This window comes from Dipodomys ordii, unplaced genomic scaffold (genome assembly GCF_000151885.1).
Source record: "Dipodomys ordii isolate 6190 unplaced genomic scaffold, Dord_2.0 Scaffold50, whole genome shotgun sequence".
In the NCBI taxonomy this organism is placed as follows: domain Eukaryota; kingdom Metazoa; phylum Chordata; class Mammalia; order Rodentia; family Heteromyidae; genus Dipodomys; species Dipodomys ordii.
This window is the reverse complement of record NW_012267266.1, coordinates 7349301-7369540: the sequence shown is the minus strand read 5'-3', so window position 1 is coordinate 7369540 and position 20240 is coordinate 7349301. Positions and strand designations below refer to the sequence as shown.

The following is a 20240-nucleotide window of genomic DNA, read 5'->3' as shown; positions in this document are numbered from 1 at the left end:
CTGGTGTTTGCTTTATATATAGAATATTACATATGCAGAACATACTTTGTTTTATGCAAAGGAAAAGGAGACTCAGGAAGATAATGTATCATGCTGAATGTTTTCCTTTTAAATGTGAAAAAGCCATTACTTAAAATAAAATCTAACACAAAATCTTTGCTATTAGCTCTTTTCTCTATGACTCCTCATAACCATTTATAAAATGAGCATGTAATTTATGCACCTTCTTAATAAAATATTAAACAGATATACTCCACAACAACAAAGCACCCTCACATATCTATGAACATATTGCCTAGGTTTCAAACACAAAGTATATTTTGTGAAATTAGATATCTTTTTCATTTTCACAGGCTTTAAAGAAAACACATTTGTGCATTTATTTCTACTGCACAACATAACTTTGGTTGAAAATAATATCTAATTCAATTTACATGCTTAGAATTAAGGTAACACATAATTTTATGTGTCAGTTGTTCAATATGGATTGTATTATCTGTAGCACATCATTGGAAATATGGAAAGCTAGTCACTTCCTGCTTTATGTGCATGTTGAATGACTTAATTGGTCTCCTACAGCTCATGTTAATAAATATTTAATGGGAAATAAATATAGCAATTTAATCATTTCTTCTCAATCACAAATGGTATTTAGTAAACAAAGAAACTTTTATTTAGTGATATATACAATACATAATAAGTAAAAGATAACCTTAAAAATTAAATAAAGACATGTGAAAATAAAATATACTTAGCTTCAGAATACTCAAATTTCTTCAAAATATCAAAAAATTCACAAAGATAGATATAATGGAATTTATGAATGGAAGTAGAGGTCTGTTGAATATTTGCTTCTTAAAGAAGATGATGCAAATTAAAATACACCAAAGTCCCCTGATTTTCTGATACCCACTCGATACACTATGTATATATATATATATATATATGAGGAGAAAGAGAGAGCACTGTAGCCTCTGACTGAGGAACTGAATTCTGGTTGTTTAGAAGACAGACTGTAAGCTGGCTGGGAGATTGCAAGAGATGCCACAGGCTAAGTGGAGAATGTCTGGTGTCTGGAAGGATAGGAGGCTGACTCAGGAAGCCCGAATAAGAACAGTCACAACTTTTACTCTATTTTTCTATGTAGGGGACCTCAGCTAAGGTTCTGAGAAGCTCTTTCCCACTGAACTAAAGCCTCCAAATCAGACAACCTTTATTGGTTCAGACTTAAGCAGAATAAAATAACAAAAACAGGCCCCTCCCCTCAAAAGAAAACCTCTGAAAAGAGAGAGAACATGAAAATACTGGCTTAAAAGTTACATTAGTATGGAGAAATAGAGTATGGCTATGCAAGAGGGATAATTATCAGTCTCTACCATAGTGACCACAGTTTATCCTAAACTGTGTGAGGGAAGCACAAAGTGCCCTCACGGTTGACTGATTTCTTAGGTTATCATTTCTACAACATAGGACTAACTTTCTATGATACTCCTTTTGGGTCAAATGCCAGACCATGGGGGAAAAGATTCATATTTCATTAGCCAATCACTTTTTGGGGGGACACAATGGGTAATATTAGGGATATGATGTTTTAGCTTCCATGACTAATAAAAGTTTAACGATTTGAACAATGCATTGGGCATGGAACATGGCAAGAAACAGATTTGTGTTCGGGTCAAATTACATGATGATTCTGAGATCTGAATAATTTTTGAAGCATAGAGGAATAGCTGTGTAAATACGTTTCCAGGACATTTGAAACATTTTTAGAAAAATGAATAGATGATATAGGTCACCTGTGGCTCTACTTTTCTCCTATAGTAGGCTATGAGATCAGTGAAACTCAGTTGGATTTAAGAATAGTAAAATCCTGATATATGGAAATATTCTCCAAAATGAGAGGGTACGGCATTTTGGAGGGTCTTACTGATCAGTGCCTACATTAGACATAAATGTTGTGCAGATTATTAAAGAGTTCCTCAAGGTGTTTTTGACTTTTATTACCCAGATGCTGAGCTTCCTCCTTTTTCCTTCCATACATTAAATAGCTAGGAATCAGACAATATAACATGGAAATGTTTGTTGGCTAGCACCTATCCGATAAATCCTGACTAAGGGAAATAGTAGACTGGAGGGAGTGGAGGAAGTGGATAACCCATACTAATTTCTACATTCTATGGTCTACTGAGAGATATAATTCTTGCAACCTGCTTTTTAAAAAGTCAAGTCAAGCTGGGCACTGGTGGCTCACGCCTGTAATCCTAGCTGCTGAGAGCTGAGGATCATGGTTCAAAGCCAACCTGGGCAGGAAAGTCTGTGAGACTCTTAATCTCCAATAAACCACCAAAAAACCAGAAGTGGCGCTGTGGCTCAAGTGGTAGAGCGCTCGCCTTGAGCTGAAGAGCTGAGGGACAATGCCCAGGCCCAGAGTTCAAGCCCCACCACCGACCAAAAAAATAAATAAATAAATAAAAGTCACAGATAAAAGTGTTAAGTGTAATGCTATTTAAATACACCTTCAAAATACAATATAAATAAAAGCTAAAAATATTTAGAAAATATCCTCAGTGTTTTTATGGATCAAAAATTAAAAGTAATATATATGTTTACACTTTGTGGCATGACCTTTTTCCAATGGGGGAAAAACTAATGCACATTCAATGTAAATGAATACTCCTTACAGTATGTTCCATGGGTTCATTTTGTTGGAAAGGGCTGCATAAATAGCAGGAACTCTGCCATTTTGTCCTCTTAATGTACATAGACATTGCATGTTAGCGTATTAAAATCTGAGAACTCTTGAAATGAAGAAAACTTTTACTTCCTCAGTACTTTTCAGATGAGTTTGGATGAAGAATCTATCCTCCTCCAGATATCTATTAATATCTTCTTTAAATTTATTTCATGAAGAGATTAACTTTCTATAAAATACTCATTCCTTATGAATTGTGAAATCTACATTTGCTATAATCACTTTATTATTGCATGAATAATATGTTTTAAAATTTCCATTTTCTTCTTATAAGCATTTCCAACATGTTCCCCTATATAGATGTACTTCAGTTTCTAGGCCACTCTATATTAGGCATTTAGGCTATTAGAAAATTTAAATGTAATTAATCTTTCTGTGATCTTTTTTTTGTGTGTGTGGTTCTGCGGTTTGATTCAGTACCTCATGCTTACTAGGCAAGCCTTTCACTGACTGAGCCACACTATCAATACGATTGCTGCAAATAGTTTTGTACTAATTATTTTTCCTCTACTTATCATTTTTCTATTAGACAATGGTCTAGTCAATGTTTAATTAGGTCCTGCTGCTTTTTATTTCTAGCATCCCTGAGGATTTAGAGGCACCAATGTAGTATGTTTATGTTACATCTATGTTTTCATAAATTACAGCAAAACCACTCACAATTTTGGACGGTGTAATATGAATTTCATGTTCTCCACGCTAGGGCTCTTGATATGTAATGACTTTTCCTGCTCCTTTATACATGTATTACTGTGGTATTAGAAAAAGGACACAAAAGGTAACTAAGGAAAACACATTCCTTGAGAATAGTAAAATAGTATATATAAACTAAAATAGTATATGTAAATAAAATAGTAAAATTTTTGTGAGTTATTTTAAGTTGCACTCCCTTTAGAAATTTTATCCTAAGAAAATAACTTCAAATAAAGAAAAAAACATTTTATTGTGGCTAAATATAAAACAACAAAAGACTAAGAAATAACTACAGAGATTTACAATGTAGAGGCTATTAAAGACTTTATCTTAAACATATTATGTATTGCCATGGCAAATTAAAATACATATATATAATTTTCATATCAAATAAAAGTATATAATACACAAGTCCAGATAAAATTCATAAAATTAAAAATAGCCAAAATAATTATGAACATTAAATAAGTGAAGCTATTTGAAAAATAGTAATATTTAACACTTTACCTTTGGCCAAACAATATGTCATTTTTTTTAGTTTTTCATGATTTTCTGAGCTTTCTAAATTTTCCATAACGCATATGATCCATACTCTAATAATACATTGTTTTCTATTTTACCTTAGTTTTTGGCTCTGTTTTCCTTTCAGATTTTCTAAGTGAAATTGTAAAAGTTCTTCTTGATAAGTGGAAGACATGGCTCCAATTTTATGAACCCTAGGTGACTTGCTAAAAGCCATCAGCCTAAAGAAAAACATTAAATTTATATTAGAAAAAATTGATTAAAATACAAATTCGCTAACAGTACACAATAGACATTATGCAAATTTATGATATGTGGATAATCAAGCTTAAGAACAGCTTATTAGGAACAATTTGAATTTAAACTCACATATTTGATCAAATGCAATTTATCAACAAAATTCATATGGCTTCTATTATGCTGCTATTATAAGCTTGTCGAGTCATATAACATACTTGTTATAATTTAGCACTTGTATTAGCAAAACTAAAAGTAGTCATACAATCAGACCAACAGGTCTACCAAACTGTCTGTGCTTCAGTTTTCACATCTGTAAAATGGCCACAAAATACCTGTGAGAAATAAACAGTTCAGCACATGTAGTTTATTTGGAATAGAGCCTGGCATAAATGCTTCTGAATTACTAAGATAATTTTTTTCTTTTTCCTGTCTCTTAACCTTTTGTCATATAGATTGTGCCTTATCAGCATAGTCTCACATTCATACCAATTTTTCTTTTGAGGAATACTTGACTAAAACTAAGACATACCATTTATCTTTTGCAAAGTATTTAATCACCAAGGCCATGATTATGTAGTCATATTTACACTAAATCATGTGCATCTCATTTTTATGATAGCAAAATTTAAAAACTTACCATCTATATCTGTGAATATTTTGGAATGAAATATCGGGTACACTGAAATGGGGTAACAAAAAGAAGAAATTCTTTCCAAAGACCTCAGTTCTCAGAGACTACCAAGGCAGAGAACTGCTTGCACCTTTACAATAGAAAAGGAAGAAAAACCTAGAAGTATTTTGTATTTATTTATTTGTCTGTTTGTTTGTTTTCCAGGACTGGGGCTTGACTTTAGGTCCTTCTACTTTAATTCAGCTTTCTTGCTCATGGCTTGTACTCAACCACTTTGGGCTACACCACCAGTCTAGAGAGTAGTGTTGAGGAAAAAGCTTTGTTCTTTATGTGCAGAAATAAAAACCAATCTGAATCTGCCTTCTAAAAGGAAGCTGTATCAACTCTGCCTCCTTCTCCATCCATGCACCAAGCTATTCATGTGCCTATATTGCTTCCCATTAAGTGAACCAAACTAGCAGCAGAAGGCACAGGGCAATGGGAAGGATGGCAAGCACATGTGAAGGGCAATGGGAAAATATCCAGTACAAAAATGAGTCATAATTATCTATTGCTGATGATACGTCTGCTTCTAATACTCAATTGACTTCACCAGCTATGTGACTCTCTGATTACATTATATGGTGCTTTATAATTCATTTTGTAACTCTAGCATAAACTGGAGAAAATTTAAAAATCTTGGAAAACATATTTATTTTTAATATTTTGCTTTATAATTATCCTACTCTGTTTCAAATCTTGTCCTTTTTTTGCCAGTCTTGGGGCTTGAACTCAGGGCCTAGGCACTGTCCCAGAGCTCCTTTTGCTCAAGGATAGCACTCTAATACTTGAGCCACAATGCCATTTATGGCTTTTTCTATGTATGTGGTACTGAGGAATCAAACCCAGGGCTTCACGCATTCTAGGCAAGCACTCTACCACTAAGCCACATTCCCAGCCCTTGTCTTTATTCTTTTGGGGGGGGGGTCTGGTCGTGGGGCCTGAACTCTGGGCCTGGGCACTATCCCTCAGCTCTTCAGCTCGAGGCTAGCACTCTACCACCTGAGCCACAGTGCCACTTCCGGCTTTTTTTCTTTTTGCTTATGTGGTGCTGAGGAATCGAACCCAGGGCCTCAGGCATGCAAGGCAAGTGCTCTACGACTGAGCCACCTTCCCAGCCCTTGTCTTTATTCTTAATATAATTAGCTAAGTAATCAATTTTTTCATGATTTTAATAAATGTATTATAACTTATACATGACAAAACACAAAGCAAGCTTTAGGAGACATTTTTCCCTAAGAAAAATCAAAGTGTTTGGTGAGTGTGGCAACAATAATAAACCAAATAGTGATAGTTTGAATTTTTTTTAATTAAGAAACCCCAAATAGTAATTTCTTTTATAGGTATATCACATCCTGTTTGATTCTTTTTGAGTTGCTAAAAAAAAACTACGTTCTTTCTGAATATGCTCTTATCTAGCAAAGTAATAAATATCATTATTTAAGTGTCATTGGTGTAAAACATAAAGAAGTAAATTTAAAACTAAAGAAGGATGGATACTGGTAGCTCAAACCTATAACCCTAGCTACTCAGGAAGCTGAGATCTGAAGATCATGGTTTGAAGCCAGCCTCAGCAGCAAACTCCATGAGACTTATATTCAAAAAAAAAAAGCTAGAAATGTACCTGTGCCTTAAGTAGTAGAGTGCTAGTAGCCTTGAGCAAAAAACTCAGGGACAGTACTCAGGCTCAGAGTTCAAATGTGCCGCACATGCACACTCACATGTGTGCGTGCGTGCACGCACACACACACACACACACACACACACACACACACACACACACCACCTAAAGGACTTTTGAAAGAATGTATTTGACTGAACAGCCAACAAAGGAAATGTAATTTCTTATAGTTTTTCATGATATAGCACTTTTTAATGTTAAAAATTTTTAAATGTATGCAGTTTTCAAAACAATAGTCAAGGCTGCACCAAGAATGTTCTCCCATAAATGTTGGTTGATTCTACAACAGACATTAGTTCACACAGTTTTTTTCCCCAGCACACCACACTTCAATGTATTCATTACTAGTTGAAAATAAGGGAATGAACTTATAGAACAAATAAATCTAATAAACCACTTTTCATTAAAACTTAATTAATGTATACATTCCCAGTAATGGAAATTGTTAATAATGGTAATTGCTTAACTGCAATTTGAAAACTAAAGAGAGAATTACTGTACTCATAGTACAATCATACCTATAAGCAAAAGGACCATTTAGCTCTGAGCTCTGAGTGGAGATGGTGAATAATCTTAAAAGCTGTCAAATTTAACTTGCATTAAGTACAAGTTAAAATGACAGGTAATATTTTGCAATATAGTGCTTATCTATAATTTATAACAGAATGCCTTTAAAAGCTAGAAATAATCACCCAAGATCCAGAAACAATAATAAAGGAAAAGTGAAAACAATAAACAATCCTACAGCCTCATGGGATCTGTCTGAATTCTGTCAACCATGTGAACATACTTAAAATTATATTCATAACCAAACCACTCAGACAGAGCCAGCCCCATTGAGAAATAATTGACAAAAAATAAATATATATAATATATGATGTTTCTATGTGTGTATTTTGTATATTGTACAGTAATTAAGTATAATCAAGTTACCTAAAAAACTCATCACTCAAATAACTTTGATGTTTATGGTGATGACATGTAATATTAATTCTCTTAGCAGTTTTCAGGCATACATTTTTCTTAACTGTAGTCACCAGGCTGCATGAGATATGAAGAACTTTCTGACCCTAACTTAATTGCCACCCTCCCTAACTTTATGTAGCTAAGAGCTCCCATCTCCACAACTACCACAGACCCTCCCTGATAACCAGAATGTTATTCTCTGCTCCTTTGACCATGACTTAAAAATTATTGTTATTATAAAAGTGACATACTGAGTGGTTACAGTTACATAAATGAGGTAAAGAGTACATATCGTTTTGGACAATGTCACCCCTTCTCTCACTCTCCCAATTTTTCTCTCCCATCCCCAGTCACAAAGTATATAGTACATTTTTGACATAGTGTCCAATGAGTGCCACTGCTGCATTTGTTTACCCTTTGTCCCTCCATTTCTGTGCCTCCCCTTATACTCCCAAACAAGTATAAATGCACAAACAGGACAAAATGAAAAGAAAACTAAAACAGCAAAAAAAAAAGATTGTTTTTATTTCCTGGAGTTCATTTGGATAAACAGACCTTGACTTTTTAAGACTTTACACATAAGTGAAATTTCCAAGTATAATGTCCTCCAGTTTCATCTATTTTTGTACAATGGACAGGATTTCTTCTGATTAAAGCCAAACATTCCAGTATAAGTTTATACATCCTTTTGCTGTAGCCACATATTTATCAACCAATATCAATTCTATATATATTGGCCATTTTGAATAAAGATGAAATGGATATGGGAGGGCAAATAACTCCTTCACATAATGATTTCTTTTTAAAATACACTCAGAAGTGGGATTGCATGAACATATAGTAGTTTTATTTAGAATTCTTTTGGAGGGTTTGAACTCAGAGCCTTGGCACTTGGGAAGCTAGTGTGATACTGATGAACCACATCTCCAGCCTATCTATTTTGAATTCTATTTTCTATGTTGGTGTACTAATTTATATTACTACCAACAGTATAAAAAAGTTTCCTTTTGTAAAGTTTAAACACATCTCCTGATATCCTGTAACCTTCAGAAATTTAAAATGGAAATATAAAATTAAATGAGACCAATAACTAGAATGGATAATATTGAATATAGTATTTTTTTTGGCTGTTCGTGGGTCTTGAACTCTGGGGCTGGGCTCTGTCCTCAGTTGAATGAATAAACACACAGCAGAATGTAAAAAAAAAGCAGTAAGTTTATATACTAGTGTTCTTCTCAAGTGATAATGAAGAATAAACTACTGCTACATGCTGTGACATACACAAAGCTCAAAATCAGTCTAGTTGTCGGAAGGGTGCATACTAAATGATTCTGTAGAAATGAAGTTAGAAAAGCCAATGTTATTGCATGCTGTTGGTCTGCAGGAGGATGAGATGGAGCTGAAAGAGAAACTGAATGATAGGGGGCTTGAGGAAAATGTTACAAAATATGGATAGTAATATGGATGTGTGTGTGTGTGTATGTGTGTGTGTGTGTGCAGCTCACAACTCCTTCCATAGATTGCATTTTTTTCAAAGTTGACCTACACTGCATATTGTTCTATATCTTCCATCCCAACCAATGGTGTTTAATTTTGCTCCCCATGAATTGGAAGTTAACATGAATAACTTAGCTCAGGCTATGGGAAAAAGTGCCATAGTAGAACATAAATTCATTAAAAGAACCATGCAGTTTCCTTCTGGGTCTCTTGGGATCTCTCTCTAAATCCTACCACCATGGTGTGATAGGCTAGAGTGGCATGAAGAACCATGTACAATGAAATGCAAAAGTTTTTGTTATACAATTAAGGGTTCTGGATATCTCTACCTGTTGGCAAACCACTATAAAATAGTGAACTAAGTGGCTTAAAATTTTTTGTTTAAATTAACTCTCATGATTCTGGACTTGACCGTGCTTTGCTAGATAAGTCATATCTTGAGGTCTTTCCAGTGGTGGTTTCTATCAGATATCAATTGAGGCTTTAGTCATGTGAAATTTGCATTCCACTATAAGCCAATTTTATCTCAATAGTGACATTTAATAGAAATAAAAATTACAACGATTCAAATAAGATCCGAAAGTATTTTCCTTAGATGTAAAAACAAAGTGTCCCTTACTACGCAATGTAGAGTCTCTTGGCAGCTCCACAGGCACCTAAACTCTTCAGGTTGTTCGCAGGCTCATGTAGCCTTCAATCGCAGAGGAACCTGCGATTGGCACCCTATTGGTGCCCTTGTGCTATTGATCTCTGTCTTCAAAGGAGCACTGTTGATCAAGTTTCCGTTCTACCCTTCTGCTATCCTCCTAAATTTGGATGCCATTATGCTTGTCCTAGATAGAAACAGTAGCTTCTTGTTTTTAAGTCTGTTTCTGACTCCTCTATCTCTAGTCTCATCTGTTATGTGACTGCCAAAGTAACTTTACCAAACACAAATCTCCTAATCATTTCACTCCTATTCCAAAATTATCTTTTTGGCACAGACCTTTTAATACATTTCCATTGTCAAAAACATAAAATACAAATTTAGAGTCCTAGTGTCAGTGTCTCAACTGTAATCTTAGTTACTCAGGAGGCTAAAACCTAGAGGATCATAATTTGAAGCCAACCCAGGCAGAAATTCCTAACAGGAGTTCTGGCTCCATTTGGGAAAGTACTAGCTGTGAGCAAGCAAGCTGAGGGAGAACTTAAGCACTAAATTCAAGCCCTGGTACTCACAAAAAAAAAAAAAAAACCCACAAACTCAAAGCAAGTACTATCTTATCCAGATCACTGGAGCATATATTTGAATACATAGTTTATATTTATTTAAAAAAATAACTAACAATTCTGTCATACAATTAACTTCTATATATCTGTTAAAATTTTTCATTGCAAATGTTTTGTGAAAAAATGTTAGAAACAGCCGGCACCAGTGGCTCATGCCTGTAATCCTAGCTACTCAGGAGGCTGAGATATGAAGATCATGGTTCAAAGCCAGCCTGGGCAGGAAAGTCTATGAGACTCTTATCTCCAATAAACCACTACAAAACTGGAAGTAGCAGTGTGGCTCAAGAGGTAGAGCGCTAGCCTTTAGCTGAAGAGCGCAGGGACAGCGCCCAAGCCTAGAGTTCAAGCCCCACAACCGGAAAAAAAAACATTTAGAAACCGGATTATCCCACCTATTTTGGAGTCCTACATTGACATTAAATGCAAAACCGGAAACTCTTTTATAACAGTAGTATGATATAAAAAGTGAAACAACATAAAAAACAGTTTTTCAGGAACAGTTAAAAGTCTAAAACTTTCTAACTTATAGAAGAGAAAAAAAGACAGTGAAGTTTCATTGATGCTTGTATGTTCATTCATGCTTTGCATGTTTCTATTCTGTTACAAAATGTTATAATTGGTAATATGTAATATAAATTGTATATCTGTGTATATAATGTTTAATAGTTTGTCTTTCACTTTTGTCTTCACCTTATACAAAACTAAATTCTCTCTACAACAGATGGCAAGGAGAAATTTTTCCTTTAATAAATAACTAGATACAAAAATACAGTAACAATAGGTACACTGATAAATGAATGCATTCAACCTTTTTTATTCAAGTTTATCCAAAGTACAAAGCTGAAAGTTGCTTGCATCATTTACATAAAAAAAACTTTAAAAAATTAAAATAAATAAAAACCAGACTTCCCAAAGATATAACCCTGGGTGACTGTATGGAAGAGTGAAAATTTCAGGATTTGTAAGTAGGTTCCCTTAACAGCTGGAAGTTAGCATAGGTCATCCAGAGCAATTTCCTCTGTTGCATTAGCCTTCTCTGGGGAGGGCAATACCTCAGAAGAAATTAGGAAAACTAGACCTTATGGCATGCAAATTTGTTCTCATCTGATCTACATTTTGCCCAGAAGAGCTGTACTGAATGATAGGAACCATATATAAGACAGTGACTCAGAGGCCTCTCCAGTCCTTTGCTGTTGAGTGAAAACTCAACCATGCCCAGGTCCTTTGTGCACCCCTAGGACATAGGAAGTCTGGTAAATATTAGGAGTAAGGATTTAATAAAGGCTTGAAGAACACATAGACAAGCTAATTGTTTCTGTTACACACAAGTCCATCAGCTATGATTTACAGCTTATAGCTACTACATGTATATGATTTCTAGCATACTACATACATTAAGGTACTGCATAAAATAATTGATATTTTCCCAGAAATGTTAAATAGAAATGTAATTAATAATAGTAAATAGAAACAACCAAAATACTGTTGTGTTTTAAAGTATTCACAGGGGATTTGGGAAATCTTAACAAAGAATATAAATTTAAAAGCATTATTAAGATTTATTTCCATTTATTTCCTATCACTTGCTTACTCTTTTACTCAGGAAAATTGCAATGGACTGATTCTAAAATAATAAAATATTGTTCTAACATACTTAGTTAAATATCTTAATCTATTTTACACACCACAGGAAGTCATTTGGCCTTCGTGCATACTGCTAATATGATGAATGTCTTGTGGAGAAATTCAAAAGTGGATGTAATTGCTTGTGAATTCTTATATTGGGCTTATGTTGTATGTCAGTCATTTTTATTTATTTGTAGCCTTCAATATTCAATAAAGTGCCTCTCTCTCTTATCTCCCTTTCCCTTTCCCTCTTCCTATCTTTCTCTCTCTTTCTCTCTCTCTCTCTCTCTCTCTCTCTCACACACACACACACACACAAACATCAAAAATGAAAGACTTATTTCAATCATTTTATATTTAACACTACCAAACAGCAAAAACATTATTTTAAGCAGTATTTGCTTAGGAAATTTAATTTGCTTGAAAAAAATTAAAATGCTAATGTTTCAGATTCCTGTAGTTAAGGAAACGTACATAAATTAAAATGTGGTGCCTTCCCTTAAGAAATTGTAATCTATAATGAAATTATAATCTGTAAAGAAACATTGTCACGCTTGAAGATTTTGAATTCCCTGAGAAGATTGCACATGACTTTGCTGCAAAAAGTGTGTCAAGAGCTAGAGCATAGTTAAATTTAAATTTAATGAGATACATTTCATTTCTCTTTCTGTTGTGTATTTTGGCCCTGAGTTCAACAAATGTAAATATCATTACCTAATGAACCATGTATCTAAAATGTTAAAGTATAAACAACAGAATTATTTCTGAAGAAACTCATCTAATAATATGAAAGTCTTTAGATGTTTTTGTATTTGTAATTGAATCATGCCTAAATAAAAGTCTTCAACTCATTCCTGAAAAGGCAGAGGGTGTATTAGAGAAAAGATAGTAATGGAAGAAACAGTGAAAGATTTCACTGAACTGCAAATACATCCATTCTTAATTTCAAAGGACAAAGGAAAACATGCAAAATGTGAAGAGTAAATGCAGATAATCAATGACAAATAAGAACTAATATATTTGTCTGAATATCAGCAATGACTGATATGTGGCTCTCTACAATCAGTGAATATTCAAAAGAAGCGTTTTTTGCCAGTTGTGGGACTTGAACTCAGGGTCTGGACACTATTCCTGAGATTTTCTTTTTTCTCAAGGCTAGTACTCTACCACTTTGAGCTACAGTGCCACTTCTAAAAGAAGCTTCTTATTATAAAAAGTCTGACTATTTTTATGAAGAAAAATTCTCCTGACAAGTACATTGATGAATCTTGTTTATCAGGTTTATCCTAAACCTGATAAACTTTGTACAGTTTTAACACTACCACCACTCAGGAAAGGACAACCACAAGTTTCAAAGACACTTAGTACTGGTTGGTTTAGTGGAGGGCACCAAAGTTAGAGGATAAATTTCAGAGTAATTCCAAAATAATCCATTTGTCTCCATATTGCAAAGCAAGAGTATAAATAACCATAGCAATACTTCATTATTAGTTCAATGACCAATTCCTGTTACGGTCAGAGGCAATCTAGAGTAGAAGAAAAATATTGAATTAACTGATCCTTTCCTGGACTACTTGTAGAAAAAAATGTCAGCTGTTCATTTCCTCACACCCCTATGTACAAATTCAGCATAATTTCAGTGACAAAGCTATGTGACCTTGAAATTTTATGCTCTACAAGTAAAAGTATACACTTTTTCTGTCTGTGCATAGACTTAAGTTAACAGAGGACCAAGAATCTGAGAAGATCCCAAAAGTTCAATCTTGATGATATTTACCTAATTATTAATGCTTGCTTGGACCAGTACTGATTAGTTAGCAGTAATAATTGGTTGGCGCAATATTTTAGCCTCTGGTAATATCTTAAAATGTATTTCAGCACTATATATGAGGAAAATCACATATCAAACCTCTTTTTTTTTCAAGTTACAAGTTTATTGACACAAAAGAAAAAGAGTTTTAAAAAATTTCTCCCGGCTGGGAATGTGGGTCAGTGGTAGAGTGCTCACCTAGCATGCATGAAGCCCTGGGTTCTATTCCTCAGTATCATATACACAGAAAATTGCCAGAGGTAGCGCTTGTGGCTCAAGTGGGAGAGTGCTAGCCTTGAGCAAAAAAGCTCAGGGACAGTGTTCAGGCCTTGAGTTCAAGACCCATGACTGACAAAAACAAAGAAAAAAATTCTCTCATGCTTGCTTCAGCAGCACATATACTAAAATTAGAATGATACAGAGAAGATTAGCATGGCCCCTGCACAAGGATGATGCACAAATTTGTGAAGCATTCCACATTTTTTGTGAAATAAACCCCAAGATATGGACACAAGAGGTCTTTCTTTGTTGTTGTTGTTTTTAATGTACTATGTGATTTTTTTGTTTCCTTTGTATGTTCTTCCTCCTATGATAAATTCCCTGCTGTCACTGTACTTGATTTTGGTACCCTGCATCTTGTATATACATCTATCTAATTTGGGGAGTGAAAGGGGACTAACAAAACGCTGAAGCAAGGACAAAGGATGACCCACTGTAACAATGATACTCACAATGAGTATCATTTACTGTATTTGCTTCTTAGAACTAAGAATTATCTAAATTTATGTCAGTAGTGATCTATTTCATTTGCCACTTGTTATATAAGAAGCCAAACTAGTGTAATTAATAGTTATTCTTCCAACTCACAATGAAATGAACTTTACAACCTGGGGGGGGGTGAGGGAAGTTGGGGAGGGAAGGAATAGTCAGAGAATAAGGAAGGTGGTAACAATGCTTGACAAGAAATGTGCTCATTGCCTTACTTTTGTAACTGTAACCCCTCTGTATAGAATCTTTACAATAATAAAAATGTCTCTCATTTATCAGTGGGATTGGGAGAGATGTGGGAGAATGATAAAAGGGATTATACTGATTAAGATATATTATATTCATCAACTGACATGTTGGATTGTAACCCCTTTGTATAGTAAACATATATTTTCTCTTATTTGACAATAAAACCATTACAACTTCATCAGCAGCCACAAACATAAACATTGAACAGACATTTCAAAAAGGTTTTCCATTTAACAATAAAGCAATTACTCTGCTGTGGTTCAGTGATGGGTCTCCACAGCAATGTGATGATGCTGATTATGAACAATGATCAAGAGTCCATATCCATTTACTACATTAAAGAGAAATTGCTCAGAAATCTGTAATAATGGGCCACCGTACTGAAAAATGACATCTTAAAGGCCAGTTCTCAAAGTACTGACTCATTTCTGGGTAATTATGTTCCTATCTATCATAAAGTGCTCAAATCTCACCTAGTGAACAGGATAGCAAATGTAATGTCCTCTTGCCTAAATGCTATTTAAAAAAAAAACCCCAAGGTATGATTATTTGCTATGTGTTTAAAGTTTTACTGTATGTGTTTCTTAGAATTAAGAAGTATCTAAATTTATGTCAGTAATGATCTATTTCATTTGCCACTTGTTATATAAGAAGCCAAACTAATGTAATTGTTATTCTACCAACTTATTTATTCAAATCCCATCAAATGAAACAACAGATTTTCTGCAGGAGAATCAAGACTCGGTTCTTTGTGCAGTGCTATCCTCCATACCATCAACAGCTAAGTCCACATTGTTGCAGGATCAATTGCTGCTTAATCCTCATGGATAAAAGTTTTTAGGATGAGTTTCAAAACTAAAGGGAAAATTAAATATTAAACTGGCAAAAAAGGCCGAAATAAGTAAGAAAAGAAGGTAGAGATGGGGCAAGATTAATGTACAAATTTAGGCTATAAAAATCATGCTTACTAGCCGGCCAGAGTTATGCTACAAATTTGTCTTAAAATAGTGCTCAAAGCCACAGTTCACCATATTTATGAACTCATAAACAAGTAAGTTGCAGGAGAAGTGTGTATTCCTGATAAAGTGAGAAGACATATCCCCCAAAGCCATTTTAAAGAAAAGAAACTATAATGTAGTGAATAACCTTCTCAAGGTATGAACAGTAAAGCACTTCTTGTGGCAATCTTTTATGCTCAATATAAATATATGATATTATAATGAGCAATAATCAATTTTGTATGACACTAATAAAATATTCTTGCATTCACTTTTCTAATACTCAGGCTGCTGCAGCAATATTTTTTTGTTTTGTTTTTAAAAGTGGTTCTAACCACCAGGGACAAAACGTGGTAGGAAACATCTAGCTCTGGAAACCCAGGGCCTAGAGCTGCCAAACATATTCCCTAGTTCAGAGAGAAACTTCGTATGTGTAGCCCTGAGTTCATCATTGGGTACAGTAAGTAAATAACCAGGAGGAATATATTACACCTAAGATACCCATAACATAGCCAAGCCTGAAATTATCTTGAATTAAGTGGTAGACATCAATCTCTGGGCAGTGGTGGTTGTAATTCTAACTCATCTGGAGGATGAAATTTGAGGATCATGTTTTGAAGCCAGCCAAGGCAGGAAAGTCCTTGAGACTCACATCTCCAATTAACCACCAAAAGCCAGAAGTGGAGGTGTGGCTCAGTAGATTACCAGTCTTAAGAAGAAAAAAAAAAGCCAAGGGAGAACCTAATGCACTGAGTTAAAACCCTAGTACTGGCACAAAAACAAACAAATAAATAAACCTGATCAAATCAATAAACCTAGATCCCCCAAAAATTTGGAGACTCTATCTCAATGAACAAGTCAAGGATAAGAGTATAAACCTGCAACCTCAGCTATGTTGGAGGGAAAAGATAGTGAGACCCTATCTCAATAAATAAGCTAGGGGGCTGGGAAGGTTGCTCAGTGGTAGAGTGCTTGCCTTGCATGCATGAGGCCCTGGGTTGAATTTCTCAGCACCACATAAGCAGAAAAAGCCAGAAGTGGCACTGTGGCTCTAGTGGTAGAGCTAAAGAGCTGAGGGACAGTGCCCAGGCCCAGAGTTCAGGCCCCATGATGGACAAATAAATAAATGAATAAATAAATAAATAAGCTAGGTGTGGGAGTGCTTATCTGTGATCTCAGACCTGACCACTGAGGGGAAGCTTAGGTAGAAAACAATGTCCCAAGACTAGTTCTTGGCAAACGCACAAAACCCAGTTCAAAAAAGGCAAAGGGTTGGGTGTGTGGCTCAAGTGGCAGAATGCCTGCTCAAGAACTGTGAAGCCCTAAGTTCACAATAGGGTACAGCAAAGCTCTCTCACCTAGAAATACAGTAAATTTTAAACTTCAAACTATAGTTCATAGAGATTTGTAGGCTATGACTATGTTCCACAGACATTTGCAAGCTATTGCAGTCTGTGTACTGTATGTGCTACTGTAGAATGTAATGTGTATCTGTTAGTATCTGAAAAGGAGGGTGGAGTTTGCTTTCCCAGTCTGTTCAAGCAATGCTGCTCCATGTTTATCTGTCTTTTATATAATGGGAGCTTTGAAAAAGAAATTAAAAGGATCCCTCACATCCATCCCAGGGGACCATGCAGAGGCAGGCAGGCACAGGAGAAGGATTATCATAAGATTTATTAGAGGAGCCATTATTTACCCCCGAGAGAGCACATGGCGGCCTCCACTATCTAGGTAGCAACAGGGTCTGAGGGTAAGAAGTGAGGTAGATGGGAGTTCAGGTGGCTCTGGGTGGAGAGAGGGAGGGGCCAGCTGTATGGCGGGAACTCCAGGGCAGGGAGGAGCTCAGATCTAGGTGGAGCTGAGGACCAAAGGTGGGCATAATGCTTACAGAAATATTTATGAAAGAAAATACTATTTTACCCACCAAAATTCCAAGGTGGCTTTGGAAAAGCGTGCCACATTGAAGCAGAGAAAACTGAGCTGCCATTCCCTATCAGGAACTGGGGGTGACTGGAGGCATGGTGGAAGTCCGAGATAGGCTGAGTAGGCAGAAATGGAAGCTTTTGTGAAGCGATTTCTCCTCATGATAATCCCCCCAAATCCTTGGGAAAATAATCTCACAATAAGCTGGGCTACCTCTTAGCAATTTAATTAGTATGACAAACCATTACAAAACAATAATGCTCATTTGCTTTTTTATGGCTGCTCTGCATTGAGAATACACTCTTGGCTTAGTTGGGCAGATCTGGCCCAGGCTTTCTTATGAACTTGCAGTCCAGTGGCAGGTGCAGCTTCAGTCTGGGAGAGGGGTTCCCATCATCTCAGATTTGAATGGAATTTTGAAAGTCCTCTTCCAAAGTGGTCCACTAACATACTGGTACAAGGAACAGGCCCCAAGTCCCTCTTCTGGTAGTCTTCTCAGTGCTGTCCCAGTGCTCTCTCTCCTTATCGAAGGTGGTTATCCCAGGCAGAACAATCCTACCCACCAAATTAAGAACTTTTATACTTACCCTGGTAATGCTTCTATCATTATTTTCCTGAACCTCACATTAATGGTGGCTATAATTCAGTATCAGTAGAAACTACAAAACTGTGTGAAAGGAGGCAAATATCAGTGGCAGGTATCCTGGAGGCTGCACCTGATATTTGGAGATAAGAATCTATGTAACTTTTCTAACTAGGATGACCTCAAACCACAGTCCTGATAGAGGCCTTCTGATTAGCTAGGATTAAAGGAATGAGTCACTAGAGCTAGCTTTTAATCCATTTGAGATATTCTCAAGTTCACTTTACTCATTTTTGTTTTGAATTTTGAGATTTACAAAACATTTAATTTTCTTGTAATATGTGTCTGATTTTGGTATTATGATGTTGGCCTCATGAGTTAGAAAGTATTCCTTCTGAAGGAAATTGTAGCGAGTTGGTATCAATTCTTTCTTTAATGCTTGATAGACTATCCAGGTGAATTCATTTGGGCCTGGTACTTTCTGCTTTGGAAGGTTATTACTCATTTATTAGTTCTTTATTAATACAGGCCTATTCAGATTGTAGAGGTCTTTCTTGTAAGATATGGAAGTGGACATGTGTTTATTGGATATTGACCATTCTACTAGAAACAGGTTAAATACAGGTCAAGAGAGGTCATATATTCAATTTGTTAAGATGTCCATTACATATTTCTATCAGTGCAACTAAAGTCAATATAAATGGGATCGTTTTCTAGGGATATTAGGTAAAAATTACTCATTATGTTTTAAATCAGAAAATCTGTATAAACCTTTACTTACAAATAAACTATTATTTTATACTTACAGTAATTCCTGTATCTTCACTTCTTATGACAGCTAATTGCTAGCTGTCTACCTAATACTCATTTTTCATCTACTTTATTAAAGCAATTTTAATTGAATTTGTAGAGGGAATGTCCTATTTTTATACTCTATTTATAATTATATTTTATAAAATTATATTTATATATAATTATAATTTTTATACTACTATAATACTATTTTTACAGTGCTCTTTATAACTAGAAATTCTAACTAATCTCAGAGGAAAGCTGCCTTTCTTGCTGTCTGGGGCACAGGAGTTGTTTCTTTTAATGGGCAGAAGTAAGAAAGGAGACTTGGGGCTTCCACAGGTGAGTGTTTCTGGGTCTTGGCCACAGTGGTTTGGTAATGTGGCAACAGCCTAAGGTCCTGAGAACTAGGGCCTATGAGTTACTAACCCTAGCTCCAGGCATCTGGGAACCAGGGCTGATTGCTAAAGACACTGTGCAAGTGTCTTTTGGGCCAGCCCTGGTGTTTTAGCTGGCTTATGACCAGGGTTATCCAATCAGGACTTACAAGTGCATTGTTTTATGCCACCTGCCCTTCTGACCTCCTCCTTTGGGTTTGAGTTTCACAACTCTAGATGATGTTTGTGAAAGCCAGTATTGGTATTGACTGTACTTTGTAGCAGCCTGGCTCTCCAAAAACTGTCCCCTCCTTTCCAAAATTATAAATGTAAAAAGAAGAACAATGTGCTTTCAGTACAAAGATAGCCAAGTCTTTGAATCAAATTGCTGTTTGTAAATTCCTTTCATATTAAAAGCCTGGAGCAGGAGTCCTTTCACCAGTCAACAAAGCAGTAAGAGTGTTCTGCTACTTGCTAACCACAAGAGGGCAATTTTAAACTCAAAAGAATGAAAAAATCTGAAAACCCTGCCAAAATAGACTGATGTAAATTCTTATTATAACTTCCTATGGCAGCCCTTCATATTTTACTGTATGAAGATTAGGTAAGAACATTTTTTGCTTAAATTCAAAGTTAACATACAAAGATTGTCTCAAGAAATAAATTGTGTCAAACAATTAAGAATTTCAAGCATTTTTATGTGGTAAGAACTGGAAATATACCAGACTTGAGTTAATTTCTTATTCAGAAGGAGCACCAACTACGTTTTGTTTCATTATGCTTTTTAGTACATTGTAATATCAATGTTTGATCCCAGGTTTTCT

At 35.3% G+C, this 20240-nt stretch overlaps 1 protein-coding gene across 1 annotated transcript in view; it reads right to left on the bottom strand.

Moving 5' to 3' along the window:
* Tmem232 (transmembrane protein 232) overlaps nucleotides 1-20240 on the bottom strand; it is a 205411-nt gene that overhangs the window by 179932 nt on the left and 5239 nt on the right. Inside the window, exon 2 of the mRNA XM_013020318.1 lies at nucleotides 4066-4188. Within this exon, the coding sequence (XP_012875772.1) occupies nucleotides 4066-4184 (119 nt within the window). The 5' untranslated portion in view covers nucleotides 4185-4188. The remainder of the gene's footprint in view (nucleotides 1-4065; nucleotides 4189-20240) is intronic.